Source organism: Passer montanus, unplaced genomic scaffold (genome assembly GCF_014805655.1).
Source record: "Passer montanus isolate IOZ18808 unplaced genomic scaffold, ASM1480565v1 scaffold13, whole genome shotgun sequence".
In the NCBI taxonomy this organism is placed as follows: domain Eukaryota; kingdom Metazoa; phylum Chordata; class Aves; order Passeriformes; family Passeridae; genus Passer; species Passer montanus.
The window spans coordinates 6,541,070-6,568,992 of record NW_024359832.1 but is presented as its reverse complement, the minus strand read 5'-3'; the positions used below and the strand labels follow the sequence as shown (position 1 = coordinate 6,568,992).

The window sequence follows — 27,923 nt, the reverse complement described above, 5'->3', positions numbered from 1 at the left end:
GACGCTCCCACCGCCACTCACCCCGCCGGCCCGGGGAGCCTGGCAGGGCGAGCGGCGCCGGCGTCATGTGACAGCGCGGCCCGGTGCCAGGAGCCCGGGGGGAAGGCGAGCGGCGGAGGGCGGGAGCGGGCAGCTCCTCCTCGCACACAGACCCGGAGACACCGCCGAGGCGCCTTAGCCGCGGGGACGCGGGACACGCCGGCCTCGCACCTCGCTCCCACCGGAGCGCCTCCGCTCCTACCGCGCTGCGGGAGCCGACGGAAAATCGCGGCGCGCTCCGCACCGCCTGCCGAGCGTAAGTGTGAGGGCGGGGGTAATGCGGGGGCCGGGCTGGGCTGACTGCGGGATGGAGGTGCCGGAGGAGGAAAGTTTCCCGGCGCTGCGAGCAGCGCGGAGCCCACGGCGGCACGGTGATGCCGCGGGAGCCGCAGGCACGCCGGGGGCGGCGGGAAGCGGGTCTCCGTCAGGCCGCAGTTGCGGCGAAGGGGGAACAGAGCTCGCCGCGGGGGTTCCCTCCGTGGCGCCCGGGAATGTCGCTGTGCGGCCGGGGGCGGAGGGCCGCCGGGCGGGCAGCGCACCTGTGTGGCCGGCGGGGCCGCTCGGGGGGCGACTTCCCCGGCGCCCTCCCCCGCTGTCCCCGGCGGGAGGGCCCGCGGGCCGCCCGCCCCTCGGGGCCGCTCTCCCGCCCGGCGCGGCCGCAGCCCCTGGCCTCTCGCCGGGCGGCACAGGCGCGTCCTCGGGGAGAGAGCGAAGTGCCATCGGATCCCGGGCGGGATACAGCGCCCGGCCAAACCGAGCTGGAAGGTATAGCGGGCTCGCTCGGTTCCGCGGGCGACGGGCTGGATGCCAGGGCAGGGGCTCGCGTTCGGGCCGCGCTCCTCCCGTAGCGCGGAGCGGACCGGCGAGCGCCATGTCCCCGTTTAACTCCTGCTGAAGTCTAGGATGAAATGGGCTCCCGAAAGTCTGCCCCTCTTATTGTCACGTCACCTTAGCACCGCTTGGCCGCCATGCAGGCGAAGGTAAAACGTGGGACAGCACAGCAGCGAAGTGTGGAGTTAGAAATAACCTTTCCTTAGCTAGATGTCTTTTGTTGGTGGTTTTTTGTTTGTTTTGGGTTTTGTGGGTTTTTGTTTGGTTGGTTTTTTTTAATTTTTTGTTTATTTATTTGTTTTTAACCGAAATGGGAATAGGAGTTACTTACCTTGGACTGCTGTCAGGTGAGTGCCTGGCACAGCTAGGGCAGCTCTGGCAAAGGAAGGCTCAGCAACGCGAGCCTGCGCTGGGAGATCACAGCACCTGCCTGGAGCTTGGGAGAAAGACCTAGGTCAGAATAGCTTAAGTGGTCATTCAGGAGTTACATTAAAAATGTCTTAAAGATGTTTTGTGCACTTCCCTTTTGCTTCAGGTACTGTACATACATGGTCCACTGTTTTATTCACTTCCTCACCTTTGAGAATTCAGGAAGTGACCCTGTTTGTGGAACTGAACTCTAAAGGTTTAATTGTTGGGAAAAGCTGAATGTGAGTGGCTGATAGGAGAGCTCTGAAGACTTGACTTCATTTAAACTAATATTAATAAACATATATTACCTGTATTGAAAAGAAAGACTTACATGGCTGCTAACTAGTGACTTTTCCATCAAATACTTTTAAGATACTGGTGTGATAATCATACGAGTAGCTGGTGCTTGTGTGAGAGGAATTGCATCTGGATTTGATAATCTCACCTAACGCAGAAGACACGTATTTCAAATTAACTTTCACCTCATATTTTTAAGACTTTATTGTTACTGTCTAGTATCAAAATATAAAAAACCCGAAGCTGACTTGAGTAGCCTTTTTTTCACAAGCAGGCAAATGTTTCTGGGTGTTTTTTCCCTGCACATGCTGTTATAGCTATGGTACAGAGGAGCACAAGAGAGACTGGGGGTAAGGGCGAGGGGTGGGGGCAGGAAAGAATGCTAAATGGTCTTTCCCTGTCCTAAGAATCCAAGCAGAACTTCCTCTACGTTGCAGAGCTGCCAGGGAGCCCTTAGGTACTGTGAACATTTGACCTAGTCACCATCTGTTTAGCCTAAAGCAAAAGCCTACAGATAAAGATGTCAGTGTGAGTGAGTTGAAGACTCAGTGATAATAAAGATGTTCCTCTACGTTGCAGAGCTGCCAGGGAGCCCTTAGGTACTGTGAACATTTGACCTAGTCACCATCTGTTTAGCCTAAAGCAAAAGCCTACAGATAAAGATGTCAGTGTGAGTGAGATGAGTTGAAGACTCAGTGATAATAAAGATATTATACAATCACCAAATTACAAATATTTGCAGTTATTCAGTATGAAGAAGTAAGGAACTGATGCTGTTGGTGTAAAACCCACACCTTGCTGTGTAGATGCTGCATTAGCCAGTTTTTACCCCATGTTCATTATTAAACTCCAGCCTTGGAACCCTGCAGCATTCATTGGCGTTGCTGTGGTGCTCATCCACAGAATTTGCTGTAGCATTCTCACATTTGATAATATTTGATGTCCATGGTGTATAAATAACCAATGCAAGGTATCTAAGAGAAGAGAGAGTATTCTAAACCACAGCTTTGAAGGAAAACAAGTGTTGAAGTTAATCTACTGCATGAAATCTAGACAAGTTGTGCTGCTCCTCTGCTTCAGCTTACTTCATTTATTCAGCCTTATCTGTGGATGCTTAAAAAATGAAAGTAGTAAATTCATGGGAAATCAGATTCTGAAATAAAGTGCATATGAAAACAGGGATGTGTTAGGCGAAGCGTGTGATGGCTTAGAAAAATATTCTTGTGTGCTCTGAGTGACGTTGGTCCTGAGCTATGGAGCAGTATTGAGCATGAGTGAGCCACTGTCCAGGAGCAGCCCCAAGCTTTAGAAATCCTTCCTGCAATTCTCATCCCCAGCTCTCTCTGGGAAGAAGGTGCTTTGCCAGGCTGGGTGCTGCCTCTGATGTCATGAAGCCCGAGCTCTGTTTAGCTACTGGCATAAATACAGTAATAAACCAACTGGTCTAAGGGAAGGTTTCAGCAAATCCTCCTGACCTGTGGTGTCTTAAAACCTCCTGCTCCCTCATGCTAAGGGAGCCTGTTTGTAAATAGGGCAGGTCCCCTGCATAAGGACAGTGTTTTTATTCACACCCAATGAACAAACACCTCCACCCACTGTTGTTGTTTTAAAAGACTCCAGCTGCTCATGAATATAGGGTCAGGGAGGGCCGCCTAAATGTTTCTCTGTGCTTTCTCCCCAGCACAGCCAGCAGAGCTGTTTCCTGTTCTTTGTTTCAAGGCTGGGGTTTGCGTCACACATTCCAAGTGGCATATGTGGTGCTCTTTCCTGTTTCAGGCTGTTTTCTGGCACTTCGGTAGCCTCGTCCAGGCCCCTTGTCACTGCCCCTCAACTTCCAATCCCCACCCGATGAGTTATCATGTCTCTACACACTCAGGATTGCTTAAGATGCCTGTGTTATGTCATAACGAGGTTTCCAAGTTAACCTTTAACACGCCCCTTCCACTCCAGTGCACTTCTGGGGGTGAACTGGAGTTTTTAGCTCTGTTCGCTGAAAACTTGAACTCAAGTCTCCAGAAAGTTGTGAGCCAGTTTTCTGCTCTCACTTGCTCATCAGCTGATTTGGAATAGCTCCATTAAAGTCACAGAGTTGCACTGATGTATAAAGAGTATATGGGAGAAGAAAGTCTACTTCTGTAGGCTCATAGTTGTGAGGGGGTTTTGACTTCAGCCCTTACTCAACCTGAATGGTTCTCTATAAGCACTGTGTATTTCCAAATCTCAGAAGTAGGTATTTTCCCCTTATACAGGCTAGAAGGTTCATTGTCTTCTAGATGTAATACAGAAAATAAGGCACTGCTGTCTAACTTTTCTTTGGCATTTATAAGTACTGCTGTCCCTGTACTGCTTAATAAGTACATTTTGCATTTTTGAAGGCATAAAAGTAATTGTTTTACTCCTGTTTTCATCTTTATCTTTCCCCCTCACCCTGTTGCAGGCAGACATAGTGAGAAATTGAGAGGAAATTGAGAAAAACATAAATCTTTCTGTAACTTTGAATCTGACAGAAGCAGAGCTAAAGGACCCCAGCCAAAGCTCACTGAAATCAAGAGGAAAAACTTGCATTAATTTCAGTGTGCACTAGATGAAAATGCAAGATGGAGTATTTATTCTTCTGTGTTTCTTACGGGCTAGAATATGCATGGTTACTGTACACACAGAAATACTGCCACCCTTTCATTTTACTCTTTTTTTTCCCCTCCGGTCATTTTTAAAGTAGTCTTTTAGTTCCTGCTCTTGCTCTTCTGGATGCTACAAGTTAGCTGTTTCAGATCACTGAAGGTATCTTTAGGAAGTATCTGAAGTACACACTTTAAACTTCTTTCAGAGCTTAATTGTATGTGAAAAAACTTTTATTGGATTGTGTGCACATATTAACAGTGAACTGTTTTTTGTCTGTTCAGAAATCCAGATAAAAAGAAGTATTTGGCTACACAGTTTTGGTAAGTTGTTTATTGATCATTTTAATGTGTTGCTCTCAGTTGTTTTTATGTTGTTGTTTTTTCTGTTTGTTTTAGAACACCATGGATGAGTTTATCCATTAGAATGCAATTATGTATTTTAATTCTTGTATTGTTAATTTGCCCAAGATTTCAAACAGTTAATCTTTTTTTTCCAGTGACAGAGGAAAAGAGTTGCATTTAACTGTGTTTAATATTGGAAACTGCTGTATAATAAATGCAGTAAATTTTGTGGTTCACACCTTTTTGTAGCCAGAAGTTCTGTAAAATAGGGAACTGAGGTTAAAATTATAATAATTTTTGTAAACCAACTTTTAAATATTAATTAACACCGCTAACAGGAGGTCTTTTAGAGTTCTTTTATGCTGTCAGCATTCAATCTTTGTGTTTTCATTCCGAGGCTAGTTGCTTCCAATCCAGAATATGAAGTTTGGCAGAGCTGGTTTTAGGAGAGATTTAACTCTTCCCTGCAAAGCATTCACTTGATGCCAAAGTTTCCTTTGAGGGTTTTGTAGCTGTAGGTGATATCTCCCAGGGGAAGGAAGTGTAAGTGCAGATCAGCAAATGGAAAGACAAAGCTCCAACAGGTTTTAAATAGTAAACTAACTCAGAAGGGAAAAAACCTCCAACCAAACGCAATGTCTGTCTGTCATGCAGTCCATGTGTGTTACCAGCCAACTAACTTGATCCATGAAGACATGACAGAGTTTCCACTTTTAAAGAGTCTGAGTTGCTTTGATCGCTGTAACATTTGTACCCCCTACACTGTCCACCTCTTTTCCCTAGCTGGTTTTTTTTTTCATTTCCATAGATTCGTAGAAGTTCATCACCATTTGCCCTGTATTCGGATTCTTGTTCAAATCTATCATTACTCATAAATGCATACTTCCTTTCCCTAGGATTAGATTTTCTTTCTCCTTTCCCATGTTATAAAAAATGTTGAATCTCTTTTTCACGTTTCCTGAAATAGCAGAACCCTTCACGTAAGAGAACAGTATTTTCTGTCATTTTTCCCTCACAATTAAAAGGTTTAATATTTCTTCTTTCAAATTACCTTAAAAATTAACCTCTTAAGAAAAACGCAACAAGAAAAGCGGAGCTCAGTTTGGAAGGGAAAGATTATCATACCATTCCACATACTTCATTTGTTTTTAAAAGTCTGATCTTTTATCCTTACTCTAGACTGTTTCTCCTTCTAAGAAGCAGCCTGAGACAGGAAACCAGACAGCAGTCTGCCCTGATAAGGGAGAATATTGTCTAATGGAGGTGCCTCAAGAGGTTCTCCTCTTAGGTTTAGTGAGTATAGGATTGAAGGTTGAACAGGGTTTATATGGGCTCAATTTTTCCTTAGTAAAGAAGATACTTTCTTATAAGCACTTCAAGAGCATTTTCCCCCAAGATTTTTACATACAAGAAAGCCATTTCCACACACGTGGCTTCAAAGAGCCTGCAACAGTATTATCAGAAATTTAATTGAAGTACTGATTAGTGTGCTACATGTCAAAGTAGTTCTAGGTCAAACAAGGTGACATCCACAAAGTTATGATGCACAAGTTGTGCAAAACCACAAGTTTTTCAGCCTGCTTGCAGTCCTGAAAGGAGGAAGATAAAAGATTTTCAAGTCTTTGCTAAGAAAAAAATAAAGTTTGAAATACTAAATACCAGAATTCTGTAGAAATCCTCTTTTTCTTAATGCCTATCAATAAAACTTTGAGGAAAAAAAAAATTGTGTAGGTGCCATTTTCTTTTACAAAAAAAATCTAACTTGTTTTACAATTATTATTGTTACCCAGTGGAAATCCAGCAAATAAACACAGAAAGCTGTTGATCAGTAGAACATTTTCTTGGCGTGCTGGTTCTTCCTGATTCTCCTTCTGCTCTGTTCCTCATGGTCTGGCTGCTCTGGTCTCTTCCCACAGCACCACCTCTGGATCTTTGGTGCTTTGGCTGAGTCTGACTGGTGTGTGAGCTGGAAAGCTTCTTTGCCTGCTGCTATTTTGAGGTCAAGTGCAGTTGAGCACTTGCTTACGTCCCATTAAAGTTAATGGAACATTAGAAACACTTTTTTGCTGACTCAGGTCTTGATGAGCAATGGTACAGTAAAGTGCAAATACTTTATGAGTTCTGGAAAACAGCTTTTTTACCTTCCCCATGGAATGTTTGTCTCAGAAACTGGTTCCTTTCTGTCAGACTCTGCAGGTTTCACTGAAGACAATTTTTCACCTGGGTTCAGAAAACCTCCCTTCCCTTTTGGATTTTCTCAGTGGAGAATCCTCTGATACTATTGTTTCTCCCTTGTATCAGAGAAGTTTGACTTGAGGTTCAGAGCAACAGGTCTGAGTCCCAAAGTGCCTTTGCAACATGATAATGTTTGCTGCTGGATTCAAACAGTGCTGCAAGAGCTGCAGTTCCTTGCAGAGGGCACTCATGCAGTGCTAATTTAGCAGATACCATTACATTATTCTGTAATTATAGTGACAATAACAGTCATACCTTGAAGCTTCTAGATAAAGACTTGCTGTAAGTGGGGCAGCATTCCTTTGCTTCCCCCAGGCACAAAGACTGAGGAAATAAACCCTGTATGTGTTCTCAGGCAGAGTGGAGAGGGCAGAATGTATGGTCACCACCCCCCTGTCTGCAGCAAAAGTCAGTCACAGACTTCTCTTCCAGGTATTTAATGAGAGCATAGGCTTTATATTAGAATAAACCTTTGTTGTTGGATGTGCACAGTCAAAACTGGCCCTCCACCCCACCCTTTCCTTTCATAACAGAGTTGGTGGACCTTGAAGGTAGATGTGCAGGGCTGCTGGGAGTAGCTGCACTGCAGTTGCCCTTTTCCAGCTGCTCTGCAGTACAGATGTGTAGACTGAGTGCATTCTTTAACCACTTTCACATTTCATCCAGGGTAAATAATCCATACAAGCCCTTATTGTCAGAATACACATTTAAGTACCTTTCAGCTTTCATTTAATCTTAATTATCTCTCTGAAACAATAAACCATACAGCTGTCAGGAAGTTAATATTGACAAGTGTTCAATCCTGACAAGGTGATGGGCTCTAATGATAATGAACTTCTCTTCTGGAATGGATGCCTTGCTGTATATAGGATCATAAGGGCAGAGTTTGTATTGTTTGACTTGCTGTCTTCACTGGACTTCAGGTAGGGGAATACTGAGGGACTTTGCCTGGACTTTACCTTGCACCTGTCCTTATTTGCATACAAAGCCCAGTTGCTTCATTTGTCTTTCTGAAGTACAGGGCGTGAGCGAAATCTTATCAAAAGCCGGGTCCTGTTTGGACAAGTTGGACTGACTTGGCAGAGATCCACAGGGTGGGGTGAAAGGGAGGAGGCAAGAAAGTAAAACTGGGTGGCTTGTTAGCAGAAAAAAAGAGAGAGAGCAAAAAAAAAGAGGGTGGAATGTTTGCTTACCGGATTGCAGTTAATTATTTAGTTTCAGATTACATTCATATTAAATTCTTTTACCTCACATGAGAAAACCCTTTAATGCAAAATAGTTTACCTAATAAAGTCAAAGACAAAAGTTCTCATTTTTTAATACATTTAACATGAATATATTGTTACCTCACTAGTTTTTCCAGAGCCCCTCAGGAATGAGAGGTTGGTATTTTGATTTTCCAGAAATTATTTGTATATACCAAACAATTTGCGGGCTTTCAAACAAGTAGATTCTGAAATCACTCTGTAAAGTAGAACCCAACTGTTTTTTCATTCCTCTGTAATAGAAACAGATAAAACTGGTTTTATCTGTTTTAAACAGATAAAAACAGATATTTACCTTCCCTATTGCCCCCTTCTCAAATGTTTAGGAGAGAAGGACTAGGAAGTTTTGGGTTAATAGGCATGATTTTACAAATACACTGGGAAAAACTCTGCCTGCTTCTTAGTAGAAGTACCATGCTTTATTTATGTGAGTGTACATGCACGTATTTGCCCATGTGTGGTCCAAGCTATCATATTGGAGCATTATTTTTAAATACAAAGAGGAGTCTTTTGTGATTTTATTTACAGCCTTAGAAATACATCATTTAGAGCTAAATTTTAAACACCACATCCAAAGCTGATTTATATTGACTCTGTAGCAGTCCTACAGGACCAAGTGTTGCATCTTAATTAATTTTCCATTCTTGAAAATTGGTTTCCAGTCACTATAAAATGGGGAAAAGAAACCTGCTTAAGAGTAACATGATAAAGAAGTGCTTGATACTTCAGTGCAGCGTAGTAAACTTATATAAAAGTAAAGTTTTCCTCTGCTGTTCTTAGATGACTGCACTTAGGAAGGATTAAGGATTACTTTTCACTTTTGTTCAGGGTAGTACACTTCCTGTTGTCTATGTCAGTTTAATTCCTGCACAGTGATTTAGACTATCTCAGGAAACACTGAAATCTGGAGCGTGACATGTGAAATGTGTATCAAGTGTCTTTTCACACACTTTCTTGGAGCAAAAGGTTAAAAGGAGTAATTCTTAAACTGAAGAATCTATGGTTTTATAATTACAAAAATTACACAAAGGATGAGCATCATTACATTTGCTTAGATCCCTCCCTTCCTTCCCTCCCTCCCATTCCTTTCTCTGTTTCTTTCTTTTCTTTTCTCCTTTCTTCCTTCACTAAAGTACAAATTGGCATGTTACTTTTCTATGCACATACAAGCTAAAAATCAAAAGTTTCTGGAAACCTGAAAGGAATTAGTTCCAAATTCCTATATAGGAGCTCTGAGTGGCTCAATTTTACTGTAAACTTTTTTCATGTCTAAAAGTACAACTTCTCTGTTTTCATAATGCAGATGAATGTGTGAGAATATGGTTGATGCATAGATATGTGGATATATTTCTGGGAAGTCAGTATTCTGAACCATTAATTCTAGCTATGTGGCTTGTTGAAACCTGAAAAAGATAACTAGGTAGCAGTTATCTAAATGATAATCATTCAAAGAAAATAGTATAATTAATAACCTTCTCACAAACGTGCTTAAGGTATTTACAGAATTACCACAACTTTCAGCACATAGTGCTATCTTACTACTTCTCCCATACTAAAACGACATGCTGAGTTTAAACTGGAAATCTCATTAAACTGCATAATTTGTTTCACTTTAGTTTTGCAATTTTTTTGTCAGACCTTCAACTTTTATAAGGTGAATTATGAAGATACTATAATTTACTCTGCTACTTGTTTGTTTCCATTATTCAAAGTGCACACTGTTGTAATATATTTCCAAGTCTTTAAACTTTATTTATGTATCTGAATAACTAATGGTAGACTTTTAACAAATTTTAATCTATAAACGCATGTTGACTGCAAAGTTGTTCATTAGCGTAGGCTTATTAGAATTGTTTTAATTTGAAGAGGTATGTCTTTAAATGTTCGTTTACATTTCTGGGAGAATTTCCCAGCCTTGGGAAATCTGTTGGTGAGCCTTCAGCCTGTCCTGCGTGTGCTGGAGTCTGGCTGTATTCGCTTCTTTCCAGTGCCATCTACTGGCCAAACCGAATTTGTGTCATTTGCTTTTGTCCTCGCATCCTGAAAGAGGTCGTGCCGCCTCCAGGCAGGGCTGTGAAGCCTTCGGTGTATGGCCAGAACTTGCTCCTTTGACATCAGTCATATAATGTATAACCTCGAGTGATTTATAAACAGCTTGGCAACCTCTAAGTGTCACTGCGAGCAAATTCCCTTTGCTTCCCCTTTGTTTCTCTGTGTACCCTTACGGCTTTACCCAGAAGAGGTATCTCCTTTCCCTCCCAGTATCTTTCCAAGATTACCATGGCAAATGTGTAGTATGACAGCTTTGACATGCTTTTTGCTAAATATTTTTATTTTAGGCATTTAGAGATTGACCAAGTAAGGTTGAACAGTATAGGAAAAAAAACCTGAAGCTACACAGAATGCAAACAGATTTTTTAAAGTGATTTTATTTTGCACAGTTAGCAGAAATAGTTGTTAAATTGTCAGTAAATCTATTATCTTATAATAACTGATGCATTTTTTCTGTTAAGTCATTGTAGTATGTTGAATGTAGTCCAAGTTAGTCTTAAATTTTAATCTTTTTTATTGCATTGATATAATTTTCATTGTATGTGATCTACTAAGTGTTTCTATTGGGACTCTTAGGAAAGAGAGATCCTTTCCAGAATCAGTTCACTTGTATAAACAAGATTATTCTGAGGTTGTAATGCTGATGAGAAATGCGTGGTCTAAACTGTGATGTGTTAAAACACTTGACAGCTAATGAAAGTGAAAATTCTGTGGTCTTGGTGCGCTGACACGCACAACAAAAATTCAGTTTGACTTTCATTAAAGTGAGCAGATGTCCTTTTGTTTCAATAGCAATGTGGAAAGAAAAAACTTGTAATAAATTCAGTCATATATTTAAAAATCTGTGTTAGAGATGGATAAATATTAGCATTAATCTGACAAAATAGTAAATTCACTACAATTCAGAAAGTTGATTCAGGTATTTCCCGTGAGTTTCTAATACCTTGTCTTTCCCCAGCAGGACAGAACCTCAGAGGCATCAGAAAAGGTGAATAAAAAAGATGCTAATGTTTGACCCAGTCCCTATCAAGCAAGAAGCCATGGAGCCTGTTTCAGTGGTAAGACTTTTCAAATATATTTGCCCTAAAGATGACTCTTTAGTTTCTCCACCTTTAAATTCATGAGATGTAATTAAGATTTGGACTAGCTTAGGAAAGCATGTGAAGCTATATTTTGCTCTTAGTGCAATCAGATTCACGTTCTAGGAAAACTTTTCGTAGTTTTTTGATTTTTATTGTCTTAAATGACCTGACCAGTTGCCTATGAGAGGAGAGAGCATCCATGTATTCCTGAGCCACTGCTCTGTAAATATCATCTCTGTAGCTCATGCTGCTGATGGAGGTGGGTTGAAATGAAATTGCCACGCTTCATGGTGAAGTGGCAATAGCTTGTGGTTTGAGTGTTACACCCTTGAACTAAGTGAACAGCTTCTTGCTGTGCCTTTTTTTGTTTTTCTCTTGGTTGTGGTAACAGGTGGCTGTGGCTAGCTCTGCTCTAAACAGCAGGAAATTAATCCTGCAGAAACCCAAACCAACAATGGCTTTTTGCTGGGTAAACTGGTTGCACTGCTTTACCAAGGGAACAAATGAGAACTAGGACAGTGGGAAAAAAAGGGGAAGAGGAGACACTTCTTTAAAATTGGGTTAATTTTCCATGAACTCAGAGAATAGTCATCTCAGAAAAGAGTCTGATAAGCAACAGCAGTGGGACATGTAGTTGGGAGCAGTACAGTGAGAATTGTGAAGATACAGGTTGCTGCTGAAAGGAAGGGTTTTGACTTTGTTCCCTCCATACCAGCTTTGTGTTCCCTTTGTGTGGTGGAGAAGAATTGTGTGGTTCTAGAATGATTTGGAACCTTTGGATCAGCTCACTGAATGGTCAGAATTGCTAACCCACCAAAAATACTCATTTTTTGGTCAGATCAGGAAGCTGATCTGACTCATTCTGTGCAGCTGCTCAATATTAGTGCAAGGGGATGGGTGAAGATCAGAGAACAGGACCTCCCCCTTCAGCTTTTAGCTTGCAATAACAGATTAATTGTAACATGAAACCACATCCCTAGAAAGGCTGATCCATTAAAAGGGTGAAGTCAGTGTACATAACTCAGAGTGCATTAAACTTGTACTCTGAATAGCATCTTTCAATGAAATGTTTGTTTCCTGTTTTATTTAAAATAAAGAGTAATTTTCATAAATTTAAAATACATCTCTAAGCAGTCTGATTTCTTCAGTGCTGTTAATAGTATTTCTGTGAGTTAAGTTTATATGCATTTTAAAATTACAGTTTGACTTTCATAGGGTTTATTTTCTGGAGAGTAATGATAGAAAAATAACTGTCACTGGAGGTACAAGTATGAGGTTTCCAATATTTGGGTCAAGAAATAATTTTAGTATTGGCCAGCCTGTCTGTCACTTTAATCACAGTTACTGTGTAGCTATATTAAGATTAGTAGTGATTATCTGCTATAATCGAAGATTATCTAATGGTGTCTGTTAAAATCAGAAAAGAGACTGGTTTTACAAAAAGACTGGTTTTACTTCTTCACAAAAGAAGTCATTGCTGTTTTTTGGGCTGCCTTTTGTGCACACCTGCCTTCATCTCCCAAAGAAGGTTGTGCAGTGGTCTGGGGCTCTGCATGAGACACACAAGTGCCCCAAACAGTTGTGTGCTTCTGCCAGATGGGCAGGGTCAGTCCCTCAGAATGCTCACCAGGAGAGGAGCGAGCAGTCTTTCCCAGACCAGCAGATGAAGGAAAGACCGCAGTGGAAAGAACAAGGGGACATTTCTGAGCAAGAAGTCATTGCTGTTTTTTGGGCTGCCTTTTGTGCACACCTGCCTTCATCTCCCGAAGAAGGTGGTGCAGTGGTCTGGGGCAAGTGCATTTCAAGACCGGAGTTCTAAATATTGGTTATTCTGTACCATATCCTTCTCCTAGTGATGTGGTGCCTTCCATGCATTGGACCTTTGGAGTCTTCTCATAAGTCAGTGTAATCACTCTGACCAGCTGTTAAAGACTACTCAGAGCATTTTACCACATCTGTATGTTTTGTTTTTTGCCATTGCATAAGGGGAAAAAAAAGCAGAAAAGAAAAAGCAGAAAGTCCAGAGGAAAGTATGGTTTCTGAGTGAAGTTTCCATCACTGGACACTACTTTGTTTTCCCTCAGGCTGAGGACCATGTGTGTTTCAGCTTCAGTACACACATAGGCTACTTAGCTCCAAGCCCTTGAGCTCCCCGGATCTTCTTGATCTTGTGGCTTCCTTGGAGCCCTGGTGCCACAACAGAAACTGCTCTGGAGACACCTCTAAAGGGAGGTATTGTAATATGGAGAGAACATAGGAAAGGATAGCAGCCAAACTGTCAGTGTGATATTGAGAGGTTCTAAGCAGAGCAGACTGGGCTAACATAACCTGGAAGTCTACAATCAGGATTATTTGTATAACATCTTTCATTCTGATAGAATCATTAGAGGCCAAATTAAATTAAGCCCCTTAGGAATTACTCACTCTTCTGTCTGATTGTAGGTGTACTCTTTACACTGTAGGTGTAAAGTCTGTGTGTCTCTAAAACATCACAGTAGTTGGAGGGGAAGGAGGAAGTTAGTAATGGTTTTGACACCACTGTATTTCAGGGTGTGTGGCTGAAAGGATTAACTATACTTCTCAGGTGACTGAAGCTTGCACCCACACTATTTCATCACTCTACCAACAGCTCATGCCATTTATTGAAATGAATTATTGAACATATATTATGATAGTTCTTAATGAACTACTGACAAAGTCATCCGAGTCCTACCTACAGGACTACCTGTTTGCTGCGAGGGCTTCTTAAAGGACTTCTTAAACATTTGGACCAGTTGCCATTTGGTGAAACAATTTGCTTTTTTGTTTGAATTGGAATAAACAGTTTTTCTCTGTGTAGCAGAGAGAAGACTTGGTCAGGTGCTGAGAAGTATGACACTGATTATGTGGGTCAAGATGATTAGATTTATTGATAATACAGTATCTCAGTATTGCCAATGCAGTATATAACATACTGAGGTCTAAAGGGTTATAATATATATATATAAAAGCAGGTTCAGCTAGCAATGTTTACAGTCTTTGGCCTTGCAGAATGCACAACTCAAAGCACCTGTGGAATTACTTCAGGGTTTTATCTTTGTGTGTGACTGAATCTTGGCATTTTTACTCGCCCATCCAAAAGTGAGTGTTCCAGTCTTCACAGTGGTGTATTCTGCTGGCCTCCCTTCCAGGGAGGGGGGAATCTACCTGGAAGCTGCCCATAATCTCAGAAGACCAGTTTTCCCAGTCTCCAGGAGCATTTCTACCCTTTTGCAGGCTGTGCACCAAAATAAATCATGATCAGCATCGTTCCTCCATCAAAGAATGCAGAAGCTGTGCGAGTATCCAGTTATTCCTTGAATTCCCACCAGGTGCTCTCAGGATAAGGTTACACCTAGGGATGCTTGTTCTTTACTAGACTCATTGGCCAAAAGCATAGCTGGAGATTTAAGTTTCACAGGCTTTTTCCTTTTCAGCATTCTTGCAGTGGAAGAAAAGTTCATAGGCAGTGACGTTGTGATAATCCCTGACAAACCTGCAGCACTGTAAATGCACTGATGCTTAGTGGTGGAATGTTTACAGTTCCTTAAAGCTGGGTGAACTCTGTACTGTAAACCAATAACAGGAGTTTTAACAGAAGTATTTAATGTTCCTTACCTGTTAAAATTTTGATTTTTTGGCTATGCCCATAATTTGATCCGATTTAATGGATACCAAATGCTGATGAATATTAAATTATATCAATATTTAGTAGTCTCCATCACTTAGAATGCTAATAATTTCATTGCTTGGCTCAGCAGTGCTGGAAGTATACAGACAGCACTTCTTGTAATAATGGTATTTAATAAAATTCTGATGAACCAATTACAATCAAAGATGAATGTTTCTATAGACGGAATTTGTAAGAGTAGTCATAAAGAGAATATATAACTTGCAGAGATTTTAATTTAATATTTACTGTCTCAAGATTAATCACCATTTTATGTGCTTCTTTATTTGAATGTTTTATGGACTGAGGGACTCAGCTTTGTTGTTCTATCACAGTGCTATGAATGCAGGAGGAAAATTTAATATTTCCTGAACTCAGTGTTTCAAACAGTAACTGAAAAAAAGAAAATTACATTTGTGTCATTTTGCAAAAATACCTGCAGTTAACATTGACATTTAAAATTAACCAAGTGCTCCCTCACAGAGAAGACAGAGGTAGGGAACCAGAAAGATGTATTGACAGAAGTGTTCACCCCAGGAAGAAAAAGAATTGAAGTGTTATGGAAATAGTTTCATAAAAACACAGTCATTTTATACTTCGGAACCAGAAAGATGTATTGACAGAAGTGTTCACCCCAGGAATAAAAACAAGTGTTATGGAAATAGTTTCATAAAAATACAGTCATTTTATACTTATGATGTTTCACTTTATACCATTTTGAACTTTTTTTTATCCCGCTCATCAAAATACTTTTGATGCCAAGGAATTAATTAGTTTCTTAATATTAGTTTATCCACCTAAAATCCAAAGATAGCATTTTATTTCAAAAAGTTGACAACACAACTAAAAATTTGTGTGCATTGCATTTTCTGTGTCTCACTTTTGTGTTAGAGCATCACATCAGTTTCCATTGTGAGTTAGCTGTTAGTAAACAACATCAGTTTTTAACAGTTTTTAAATACAGTATTGGTCTGGATATTTGTTTCATTATACTGCACCCTACAGTTAATGTTAATACTTCTTGGTTTACAAAAATCACTAGATATGTGTGTTTTACATATATAATACATATGTACATACATATGTATAATATATATAAATTATTACTAAATTGTGGACATCATCACATAGGTCAAGATTAGCTTTGAGGTTTCTAATGTAATGGGAACTGCTAGCTACCACTAACAGAAACATCTTTCCAACGCACCAAATGTTTATCCTTGTACTTGTTTTCCAAAATTACAATGGCTAAGTAGCTGCTTTATATCTCAAAAATAGTTTAGAAAGGTTTAGATTTTACCTTATGCACTCTTGGGTTACTCACCCATTACTTACATAGTTCAGCTGAGTATTTTGTATTGATTGTAGGGTTCAGATTCATAATTTCTTTCTTTAGTGATGATTGTTTTTCAATTGCTTTAGCAGTTGATTGGGACCCATCACTTGCAATTCTAAGCCCAGCTGAGCTCCCCTCTTTCCAGAACTGATGATCCTCAGTGCATAATTATATGCTTGGCATAGCAGATGTGTCTCCCAGGTCAGTTAAGAAATGTACAGGCATGAATATATGACAGGCAATTTTAAAGAGAGAAAAGTAGTTGAATAAGCTTTGAAGATGTGTGTTAATAATCTGTCTTATATTGCTTCTGAAACAGTTAGTGAATCAGAACTTGATTAACTTCCTGTGTGGGGAATCTGAGGCTTTAGTTAATTCTGTTTTATTTAGAAACAACATCAAAGTGCTGTCTTGAAACTTTCATTTTGCCTGTTTTATTGGCTGCCTTTCTTTTCCAGCAGTAGCTGCTTGCATGTGTTGATTTATTATTTGATTTTTTGTATTTCTTTTCCACTCCTTCTGACAGTCATACCCCTCCAATTACATGGACCAAATGAAGCCAAACAAATACAGCGTCATTTATTCTACACCAAGTATGTTGCACAATAAATTCTACTCCAGCCCTGAAGGACTATCAAATGGAATCCAGATGGAGCCAGTAGACCTTACGGTAAATAAACGGAGCTCGCCGCCTTCAACTGGAAGCTCTCCTTCCCCACTAAAATTTCAGACTGTGCATAGGAGAAGTTCACCTGGATTGACTCTGTCCTCACCCAGCTCACCTCTCAGTAAATTCACACCGTCGCCCCCCGGAGTCCAGCCTCTTTCCATGCCAATAACAATCCCGCCTGTCATGGCCGCTGCTCTTTCACGCCATGGACTGAGAAGCCCTGGGATACTCCCGGTTATACAGCCTGTTGTGGTCCAGCCAGTTCCTTTCATGTATGCTCCCCATCTCCAGCAGCCCATCATGGTGTCCACAGTTCTCGCAGATGAGATGGAAACTCCAAGTAGCATGCAAGGTTGGTGTTGTCAGAATTGCTTTTTATGCTGTCTCATCCCCACAAAATAAGACAAATATCCCAGCACTTGGTTTCTGTGGGCTGTTGATATTTTAGGAAGTGGAACGTAATTTCTGATCTTCCAGAATAAATAGGCGTAGAATTTGTTGTGTAAATATTTTACCAGACTTACCAAGGTTATAGGATCACAGAATCAATTAGGTTGAAAAGAACTCTGAGATCACAGAGTCCAGCTGTGACCCAACACCACCTTTTCAACCAGACCATGGCACTGACTGCCACATCCAGGCTTGCCTTAAACGCCTCCAGGGATGGTAACTCCACCACCTCTCTGGGCAGCCCATTCCAATGTTTAATCACCCTTTCTGGGAAGAAATTCTTCCTAATGTCCAAACTAAACCACTCCTGGTGCACTGTGAAGCCATTTCCTCTTGTTCTTTCAGGCAGTTGTAGAGAGTGATGAGGTCTCCTCTGAGCCTCATTTTCTCCAGGAAAACAATCCCAGCTCCCTCAGCTGCTCCTCACAGGACTTGTTCTCCGTTGCTCTTGTTTGTGTGTACATAAACAAGATGTTTATAATTGATCTACATAAACTGTTGATCTACTGAGATTTGGACTGATAATGACATCGGACTGATGAAAATTAATAGAAATGTTTTGAGTCACAGTTCATCTGGAGATAACTAAAACTGAAAGATGTTGTATTTAGTGTAAATTACCACAGTAAATGTAGAACTGATGGATTTAACTATAGTTTTTTTCTGTATATTATTTATTTCCATAATTCTTCATAATTTGTATGTGTTGCATTCCCTCTCCTACCCTCTGCCATACAGTGCCTGTCATCGAGTCTTATGAAAAGCCCACACTGAAGAAAACAATCAAAGTAGAGCCAGGAAGTGAACCATCAAAGACTGACTTCTATCCTGAACAAATGTCACCTCCAATGATGACCTCGTTGTCTCCTCAGCAAGTAATGTTGCAAGAGTAAGTAGCTAACAGTAGTCCCAAGATCAGCAGAGGCATGGAAAGCAGTTCAGTACAGCAGTTAGCAGTTCTGAGGAGTGGGAAGGATTGTTGCTATGCTTCAGAACATGTAATAAAATACATGTTCATCTTCCCCACTACTGTGAAATGTGATTTCAACTTTCTTTTCCCCCTTCTTCAGCAGTACAGGAGTTGATACATATTTATACCTTGCAATAGATCTTCCACTTCTGTAATGCATTTCTAAAATGATAATAGGTCCCAATTCCACAATTTACTGAAAATAGGGCTCCCAATAAGCCAGTGATAACCTACTTATCTAAAACCAGCAGCAGAATTGAAAGAAACTTAGAAGACAGTTCATACTGATATTTCTATTCATGTTACTTGAAATACCTTTCTTTAAAAAGAGTATTGTGACTTTCTGTTCCTGGAGGACCTCTTTGTCTTTTCAAAAATTTTGCCTGCTTGGTGGGAAGAACCTCTTCAGCCTTACAAGTTCTGTGTATATAAGTGAAATTGTGTTTTTACCTGAGGCCATTGTTCTGTGGGTGATTTTTTTTAGCAGTTCAAGTACTTTCTGAAGCTTTCTTCCCTCACAGCCACTTGTTTCCATCCCAGCTAACACTCATTGTGTTAGCATAGCTGTTACTGGGGCCTCTGCATGAACTGGATCACAGATCTAATGGGTTTTGAAACAGTGCTGTTTGCAGAAGAAAGGACAAGGGCTAGAAGAAGAAATTAGGTCTGGGACTTAAACCTTTTAATTGAAAACATTAAAAAAACATTCATGAAAGTACCTGAGGAGCCATGGGCACCCCTTCCATTTCCTGTTTTTTCCTGGGGAAAATCCTGCCAACTTACTAAAGCCATGGAATGACCCAGAGCCAGGCTCATCCTTCAGCAGGCAGTGCTCTGGGTAGGCAGGCAGGCTGCCAGCGTGGCTCTGGCAGGAGCTGAAGTTGGGAGCTGAGCAGGGCTCACAGCACAAAACCTCAGAATCCATTTCTGCACTCCCTCTTGCTCACTGTCATCCTTGAGGTGGTTGTGTTTGACCTCACCTCACAGAGTAAGGGAAAGAGGGCTTCAAGTCAGACACTCAAAACCCAGTGTGAGTATGGTTCAGAGAGAGAAAAGCATAGGATGGATGGAGGGTCTCCTGTATTTCCTCCGGAACGCTGCCACTTCCTCCTGCTCATGGCCATTGGGCTGGCTGCATTCCACAACAACCTTCTTGTGGGCACCCCTCCTTGTCTTCAAACAGTCTGGATGCACCTCCTAGACTGCAGGCTCTTTGCAATTGGTTGCCAGCTAGCTTTTATAAACTACATGCTGTTTCTTTTAAATCACCTTATGCATGTTTATTACATAAAATAGTAAATGTGTGTTTACTAATTGGTAACTTACCTTCCATAATGGACCTACCACACAAGGGAGTCAGGTCTTTATGTAGCTGGAACTAACTACTGCTGGGTCAGGACTATCAAATGGTTCAGTTTATTTTTTGTCTTTGTTAAGTCTCTTTAACAAGAGCAAACCAGTAAGTGCTGTTCCTGACTGGTACCACACCCTTCCTCTAGGGCTGAGACTTCTGCAGACTTGTCACCTGCATTAGTGATTTGCATTATTTATTTCCCAGTGGGTGTAGTTTCCCCAGCAAACCCATCCACTGAGCAAGGAATATAGAATTTGGTATAATGTGTAGATAGCTTTGCTACATAAAACATTTGTATGTCCATGTTTCCTAAGCATTTCCTCTACAAACTTGCTGATGTAGATTGTGATGTTCATGGAGATTCTGTCCTTGCATTGTAAATTGCTTTGTAGCTGTCCTGTGGAGCTCTAGTTCTTGCTCCTGGAGCCAGCCCTTTCAAGTTTACATTCTCCTGTGAACATTCTTTCACATTCAAAACAAGAAGTTTATAAATTGTATTATTTATCATTAAAAAAATATATAGACAACTCACACAATATATGAGATACTTGAACTTTTATTTTAAAAAATGTTGTTGTCTCACAGGTTTATGAGCTATAGTTAGGCATTGAAGTTTTCATCACTATTCATTGGTTCCAGTTGCCCAGAGTGTACTATTCAGACACTTAAGATACATTAAACGGGCATAGGAAACCTTTAGTCTTACTGAAGTGACTTATTTAAGACTTTTAAGTGACTTATTTTGCTTTAGTGTTAGCTTTTGGCGGTGTAGCTATCTGTATCTGGATATCTATATCTATCTGTCTATCTATAAAAATAATGTTGGTGACATTTCTGGAGGGATGGTTGGACTTTCTAGTATGCCTGATAATCGATCTAACTGTTCAGTCATTTCTAAAATCAAACTTGAGGTAATAAGAATTGTATAAGGAGCCTCATTAACATATTTTCATGCAAGTTTCAAAGTCTAACTCATGCTGTCAACATAGGGTGGTCTGTGGTAAAGAAGAAAAAGCTTTTGAAGTTTTAACGTGATTTTTAGAAGGTACTCTTACCTATTGAAGAGTGCCAAATGGTAGACATACATGAACTTACATCTAGTTGTAGAAGAGGGAACGAAAGAATTAGGGCTGTGCTTTTATTATTGGCACTTACTTAATATTTACCTCTAAATTTGACACCACCCTAACCATTTTTTAAAACTGCCACACCCTATCTGATTATTGATAACATTCTGTTGTCTTGCCAGCCTCCTCTCCCATAAGGAGAGAAGACATTCTCAGTGCTTTTTCCAGACTTATAGATTGAAAATCTAAATCACAAAGGGCCAATACCCTTTTTCTCCCTTTTCCCCAATGTTATCATGTCCAGGACTAGCCTCCAAACATAATCATTTAAACCAAGTCTGTTTGCTGTCCTAAGCCTGAGCTTCTCCAAAAAGACTGGTATGCAGCTGTCTTGAAACTGAGCACTGCTTTGGAGAGCTGTTTCTTTGGAAGCTAGAAGCCTGCCTTCTTATTTAAGAGTGTGTGCGTCTCTGTCTAACATCACCATCTGGGGCTTCCTGCCATTATAATATTTTTAGCTAGACTTAATGTGTACTTGAAGAATTCATCACTCAACAGTCACAGAACCACCCAAGAAAGCGAATTTGGTTCCCAGTTTCCAGCTTCTAACTCTTAAGACTCAATAACATAATTCATCTTTCTCCACATCAGTTATCCCCATCCTACGCTGTGAGGTCATAGAAAAATCTTTCTTCTTAAGCCATGCACAAGATTTTCTGTCTTTAGCACATGCCCCTTATTTTGCTGAGAGAAGTAGGAACTCGATGTTTCTGAAAATTAGGCCCTAAAGGAACTTTGAGTAAGTAACCAATTGGTAAAAACATGTGAAATACATTAACTTAGACAGGAGTTCTAGAAAGTTCCTTTCTGTTGCATGGAGGAGCTGGTTTTGCAACAAGGAATGCTAATATCTGCACGTTACATTCTACACGTGCCTTCGTGACAAACATACATTTTCTAAGATTGATGTGGAAGAAAGAATCAAGGTTGTCCCCAGTCCTGCAGTAGAGTGTCATTCAGCAGTCAAAGACACCTTTTAAGAAGCCTGAATGTTTTCACATGTGTGAACATTTATGGGTTTGTTTGTAGCAGAAGTCCATATGTAGTTTGTATATGTCTTACCTGCACTATACCTGTGGGCCTCTAAAGTGAAAAATTATGTTTAAGAAGGTGGAGGGACAACTTCAGACATCCTGTGGGTGTGCCACACAGGGTAAGCTCTACTTTTAGGAATTGACGTCAGGGAGGCCGCACCCTGCTGCCAGCACCAAACAGGAAATTCTTAATTACATTTTAAAGGAGTGGCTGGAACAATAAAGATTGAGTTCTGCTTTGAAACCCTAAAGATACAATTTCTTTAATAATATGGAATAGCTGTTTCCAATTACAATCAAATTAGTTGTATTTAAAGGGAAAAAAATAGTGAGCAAATACAATAAAAGTTCACTCAGGTTTTAAGAAATTTTAGTTTAACTGAAAGACAGAAAGTTGAAGGGGGTTTTTCTTCTGAAAGTTTTAAAAAAGAACTAGGAAGTAGTAAAAATGGCTACATCATGCCACAAAGTGAGTAAACATTTAAAAATATTACTTCTAAAATACACAAAATTTGCTAAACCCTGTTGAATTTTTCGACACACATGTAATGTTGTTCTTTCTGCCAAAAGACAGAGTGGTAATGAATAAAAGGCTCTGTTATGAATCATATTAGCTGAGGTTTGCTGTGCCAAATGTTTTTGATTTTAACATTAATTTAACTTCACAGGAATCACCCTTCAGTTATAGTTCAGCCAGGAAAGAGACCTCTACCTGTGGAATCTCCAGACACACAACGAAAACGCAGAATACATCGATGTGATTATGAAGGCTGCAACAAAGTCTACACTAAAAGCTCCCATCTGAAAGCTCACCGAAGAACCCACACAGGTCTGAGCATAGCTATGCCTCTCTTTCATCAAGTCTGTGGTAAAATAGTAGGCTAAGCTTGTAACTTTTGCTAATGGCCAGGTGACCACATATGTAAATAACAAAATGACAGAAGGTAGATCTGGCATTGTTGTGAAAATAATTATAGGCTGAGCAAAAGACAGAGGACGTAGTAAAAAAAAACTACAATAAGAGATGTAAGCCAGAACAGGTTCACAGTGCATGCTGATGTGTGTTACATTGACTGGCTCTTCACTCATTTTGTGTCCAGTTGCTTGCAGTTTACTCAGTCTGCACACCCTCTAAACACCAAATCAGTTCAAATTACACTGGCTCACCTATGACATCACTGTTAAATTTGACTGTAATTTCTATGGGAGTAACCCATTTTCAGAAGTCTGGACTGTAGGCCAAATGCAAACACATCTGCTCTGTGGAGATGCTAACCACTGGTGCAATGGTGCTTTTTATCTGAATGAGTGTTCCAGTAAACATATCCCCACCTTTGCTCTCCGCAGAAATGTTCGTCTTTGCATGCTGAATGAATATATATACATCCAATGTTTTTACAAGGGTACCTCTTTAGGAATAATGGAGCCCAGTTTGTGTCTCTTGTGCATCAAGCCAGTCATTTATCTGTTGGGCAATACAGTGGTGTTAGAGGAGGAGGATGACATATTAGTAATGATAGAGAGAGAGAGTTTAAGTTGAGGTACTTGCGACAGTGATGCCAGTCATTTACACTGCATTGGATTTCAGAAATCACAAGATTTCTGCCTGTTGTGCTTTATGGTAGCACAGTCCTTTCCCCCAGAAAGCTAGAAAATGAGATCCTGGTTTTGAAAAAACTTGAACAAATGCTTAAACCTTCGTGCTTCTGGATTTCATAATACAAAACAGTGCTAATATAGCAGAGAGAGGAGCAGAGAGACAATAAAAAAATAAGTCATGGCAAATAACAGTTTTTTGGTCAGTACACGGTTTCTAGCACAGAGTACTCTTCAGCTTTGATCTGTTTGGAGGCTTTTTGAGTAAGCAGTGAAGTACTTACTGAAATTTGGCAAGGCAGTAGAATAAATCTGTCAGATTTATGTGTGAACTTACGTGATCAGAACTGATGTGTTCATGTCTTAAATCCCCACTTCTGTGTTTCCTTTTCCAGGAGAAAAACCGTACAAATGCACTTGGGAGGGATGCACGTGGAAGTTTGCTCGTTCTGATGAACTGACGCGGCATTTCCGCAAGCACACGGGAATCAAACCCTTCCAGTGTCCAGACTGTGACCGCAGCTTTTCACGCTCGGACCATCTTGCTCTTCACAGGAAACGCCACATGCTAGTCTGAATGTCTTCTGTCCCTGACTCCTGCCACACTTTATTGTTTTTTACACATGCATTTTAATTTGGATTCAGCTGGTCTGGATCTCTGAGTTTATACCATTAAAAGCTTACATATGGTCAGTAACACATGTTATCTAACCCTTCTATGTCCTTGCCACGGGTCAGACCTAAAGAATGTGAACACTTCTTTTTTTTCTTCTGGGGATGCTAAGCAAACCCTTTCTGCATTCAGTATGTTTATTGTATTTCATTTGTGAATAAGGGAATTTTTAAACTAACAGCTTTTGTTGGTTTCTTCATATAATCAACCCAGCATATACTGATAAAATAGTAAATGTTACCGAATATCCAAAATGCTAGTCCTTGCCAGAGACTATTATTTATATGCCCTGTAAGGGATACACTCTCATTTTATGCTCAACAATGCAATGAATGGACTCTCCCAGCTGTGTTGATTTCTGCAATGTGGATCGCACAACAGTTTTAGAAAGACACCTGATTTAGAAATCCCCTCTGCCCAAACAGTGAGTAATACTGAGGAAATAAATCTAAACAGTGTAATTACTTTACAGAAAGATTGAGTCATAGTATCATTTACCCCAGCCAAGAAGAAAAATTGGCAGGAATTGGTCCATACATAATACTGTCCATCTAAGCCGATGTCATCTGTCATCTGTATTATAGTGTAGTATACATCCTTGTTTTTGTTGCATAATGCCCCAGTGGATTTGTTAAAGGAAGACTTTGTGTGACTCTGTATGTCTGGTTTCTGTGCAAGTGTATGGATGGAACGGCTTGAAGCTGAGTCAGGGGTTACCATCAGGAAGTTCTTCCCCCAGAGGGTGGTTGGGCACTGGAACAGGCTTCCCAGGGAAGTGGTCACAGCACCAAGCCTGTCTGAGTTAAGTGTCTGGACAATGCTCTCGGGCACATGGTGTGACTTTTGGGGTGTCCTGTACAGGGCCAGGAGTTGAACTCGATGATCTTGATGGGTCCCTTCCAACTCAGCATATTCCATGATTCTGTGATTCTATGGTACTCTCCTGTGATTTAGCATTAAATGACTCATAGAAACCTACTGCACCTCATTTCAGGGATATAGATTATCCCCCTGCAATCATGCCCCTGCATTTCATCTAAGTTTTTTCTCTTTGCTGTACTTCAGAAAATAGCAATCATTAAGTCAAAAATGCGCTGAACTGTATTGTGAGTACCACTCACAACAGTATACACTACAGTATTTAAAATTATTGATCCACAATATTTTTATGAGAAGATGGCATCAGATATGAAGTACTTCTGATAATAAATTGAGTCATGTATCTGTTTTGGATAAAAGCATATACCAGATCATCCAGTTCCTAACTCTGGTTTGTGGTGCTAGTAGTCTCCCGATGGTAGGTACAGCTGCTTCCCTGTGGAGTGTCTATTGCATTAAAACCATGCCCATTAGCAAACAGAACTCTGTAGCTGAAAGAAACTGAATTCAAGCAATCTGCAGTTTCCCCTAGAAATGTTCCTGTCTGGGAGCCCCCTGCAAGGAAGGTTTCTGTCAGTATTGGCTGGCAGACTTTGTGGCACTACAAGGAAGCAGGATGTATTCTCTACACTCACACACAAGTGCGTTTCCCTTCCTTGCCCTATGTAAGGTAACCACCATTCCCTGTTAAACATACTGAAGTCGGCTTTTCCTTTCTTATGGAAAAACCCAGTGAACAATGGAGGTGTGAGGGGAGGAAGAGTTTCATAGAACTCTACAGGAGACAGGTGGAGTGTCCATCTGCAGGTGGGTATATTTGAGCTTGTGGAGCAGGTAGCCTGTGCTTCTATAACCAACAGAGCCCAATGCCAAACAATCTTGGAGATACAAGAGTGTGAGTGCAAAGAGCCTTTATTTGGTGATGGGACTTTACCAGCTGATTTGCTGACATCCACATGCCTGTGGAATTAGAGAAGAATGGTCTGTACTTCCTGTAGAAAGATGCTCTGACAGCAATTGCTCTGTTCCAGCTCCATACATCCTCACCACCTCGGTAGGGCTGCATCTTGGGTCTTGTAACTCTCCCTCATCTGCTCACCTGTGGTGCTGAAACACCTGGCACAGGAATCCTTCTTTTTACTTTCTTGGTAGGCCAGATTGTTAGGGACATGGAGAAACTTGTAGGAAAGAGACTGATATTAATGAACAGCTGTTCCAGAATGTGGACTTTATATTTTATATTTTTGGTCAGTGGTAGCAGAATTTGCTTTAGGATTTAATGGCAATTTTGTAAATCCAGGTGTGTCACTGGTTGAGAGACTGTGTGGAGGGAGCCCTGTGGCATCAGTCACAACACATATAATACCCTGGGATGAAAACAATTCTCTGTTCTGTTGATGAGGAGGGAAACAGATACTATAAAATAAGCACCTTAATGGCAACTGGTCCCATTTTTACCTTAAAAATGCAAATTTATAAAATTCAGGGGGTTTAAGGAACATTTCTTTCTAATGCTCTGTTTCTCTTTTGAGGCTTCCATAAAATGTTTCCATTAGTATGTTTTTTAATATTTTTTAAATCAGAACTTCTTTGTAACTAAGAGTTACTTGAGATAATTTAGTCTAGGTTATTTGTGATGTTAATTCATTAGCTTATGTACCTTTTTCCTGAAAGTATTTATGCTAATGATGGGGTCCAATACAGTGGAGATTGAGCAGGACTTTCAAATTTCATCCATGTGTCTTGTGAATTAGGACAACAGAAATTTAAATATTAAATATAAGTATTTGAGATTATTGCACGATAATGTCTTCCTTATAGGATTTTTCAGTTGTGTCTGTGGTGTCTTTGTGGGATGACTAAAAGGTCACAAACAAATACACTTCTGTCTGAGTGTGAATTTACATCTTAACCAGCTCATTGGTTCATTTTAGCAAACTTTGACTTGATCGCAATTTTAAAATATATTCAGTTAGATACTTTGCAAAGCCAGTCATTCCATCTATGTCCTAAAGAAAAGCCAGTTTAGATAGAAAATCCTAATTCTGGAGAATGAGTACATTTAAACACCCCCCCACACACACACCTTTCTCTGTAACAGTATTGCTCTGGGCAGTGTGTAACAGGTAATACTGTTTTACTAAAATGTGCCTGTTTAAGCTATTTGATTATAATAAATTACTAGTTTTTAATTTTGTGGGATTTATTTAAATATAGACGTGGCATTCTGCAGTGATACTTCTAATGCCACATCTTGTTCAAATATGTTGTCTCTGCCAGGGTTTAGCAACATGATAAATACAAATCCTTCCTAAAATAATTTACAAAGCATTTTACATCTCTTAAGAGGGCTAGACCATTTTTCATTATATTTTACAGATATTAGCACTTAATGTACTTTAGAGGGTCAAAATAATCTTTTTGCTTAGCATCTCTCACCTGCAAATATAGCAAGGATTTTTATTTACTTTGATACGTCTATAAACTATGCAGAATTTTTAAAATAAAATGTAATATATTTTATAAGCTAATAAGACAAAATGGCTAATTAAAGGTTTCTAGCGTGCATTACTATAACTTGCAAATATGGAGACATTTTGGTAATCTTTTCTTACTAAAGATGTGAATGTTTAATGTACTTTCACTGTTTCTACTTTGGTAGTCCAATGGGAATTCAGTAATGACATTTTGTCATGTCAAACTGTGAACATAAATTTGTACTGTACAGTCCTCATACTATATTTAGTATATGTAGTATATGTAGTATATTTAGTATACAGTGCATATGTATTATACTTGTTAATAAAACACTCAGAATGTTGTTCGTGGTCATGTTGTCACATGCTAGATGACAAAGAGCAGTGGTGCTGAGCTTGGGGCAGAGGCAGGCCTGGAGGAGACCCCTGTGGCTCTGGGTGTCTGGGTGGCCCCTCTGCCTGGCCTGGCCACCTCCCGTGTGTGCCTGCCCCAC

At 40.3% G+C, this 27,923-nt stretch overlaps 1 protein-coding gene across 5 annotated transcripts; it reads left to right on the top strand.

Annotated features, from left to right (window-relative positions):
• The first annotated feature begins 155 nt into the window (after positions 1–155).
• Positions 156–27,773, top strand: KLF3 (Kruppel like factor 3). 5 transcript variants are annotated; one of them, XM_039698803.1, is made up of 8 exons: positions 156–295; positions 4,482–4,520; positions 11,055–11,151; positions 13,260–13,407; positions 16,726–17,221; positions 18,058–18,208; positions 22,473–22,633; positions 23,796–24,251. In XM_039698803.1, the coding sequence occupies exons 5-8, from the start codon at positions 16,744–16,746 to the stop codon at positions 23,975–23,977; spliced, it is 972 nt and encodes a 323-aa protein (XP_039554737.1). In that variant the 5' UTR covers positions 156–295; positions 4,482–4,520; positions 11,055–11,151; positions 13,260–13,407; positions 16,726–16,743; the 3' UTR covers positions 23,978–24,251. The 5 variants fall into 5 exon arrangements, with proteins under 5 accessions (XP_039554737.1, XP_039554734.1, XP_039554735.1 ...); XM_039698800.1 differs by lacking the exon at positions 13,260–13,407 and having other exon boundaries at positions 23,796–27,773; XM_039698801.1 differs by lacking the exon at positions 13,260–13,407 and having other exon boundaries at positions 11,052–11,151.
• Positions 27,774–27,923: the final 150 nt, after the last annotated feature.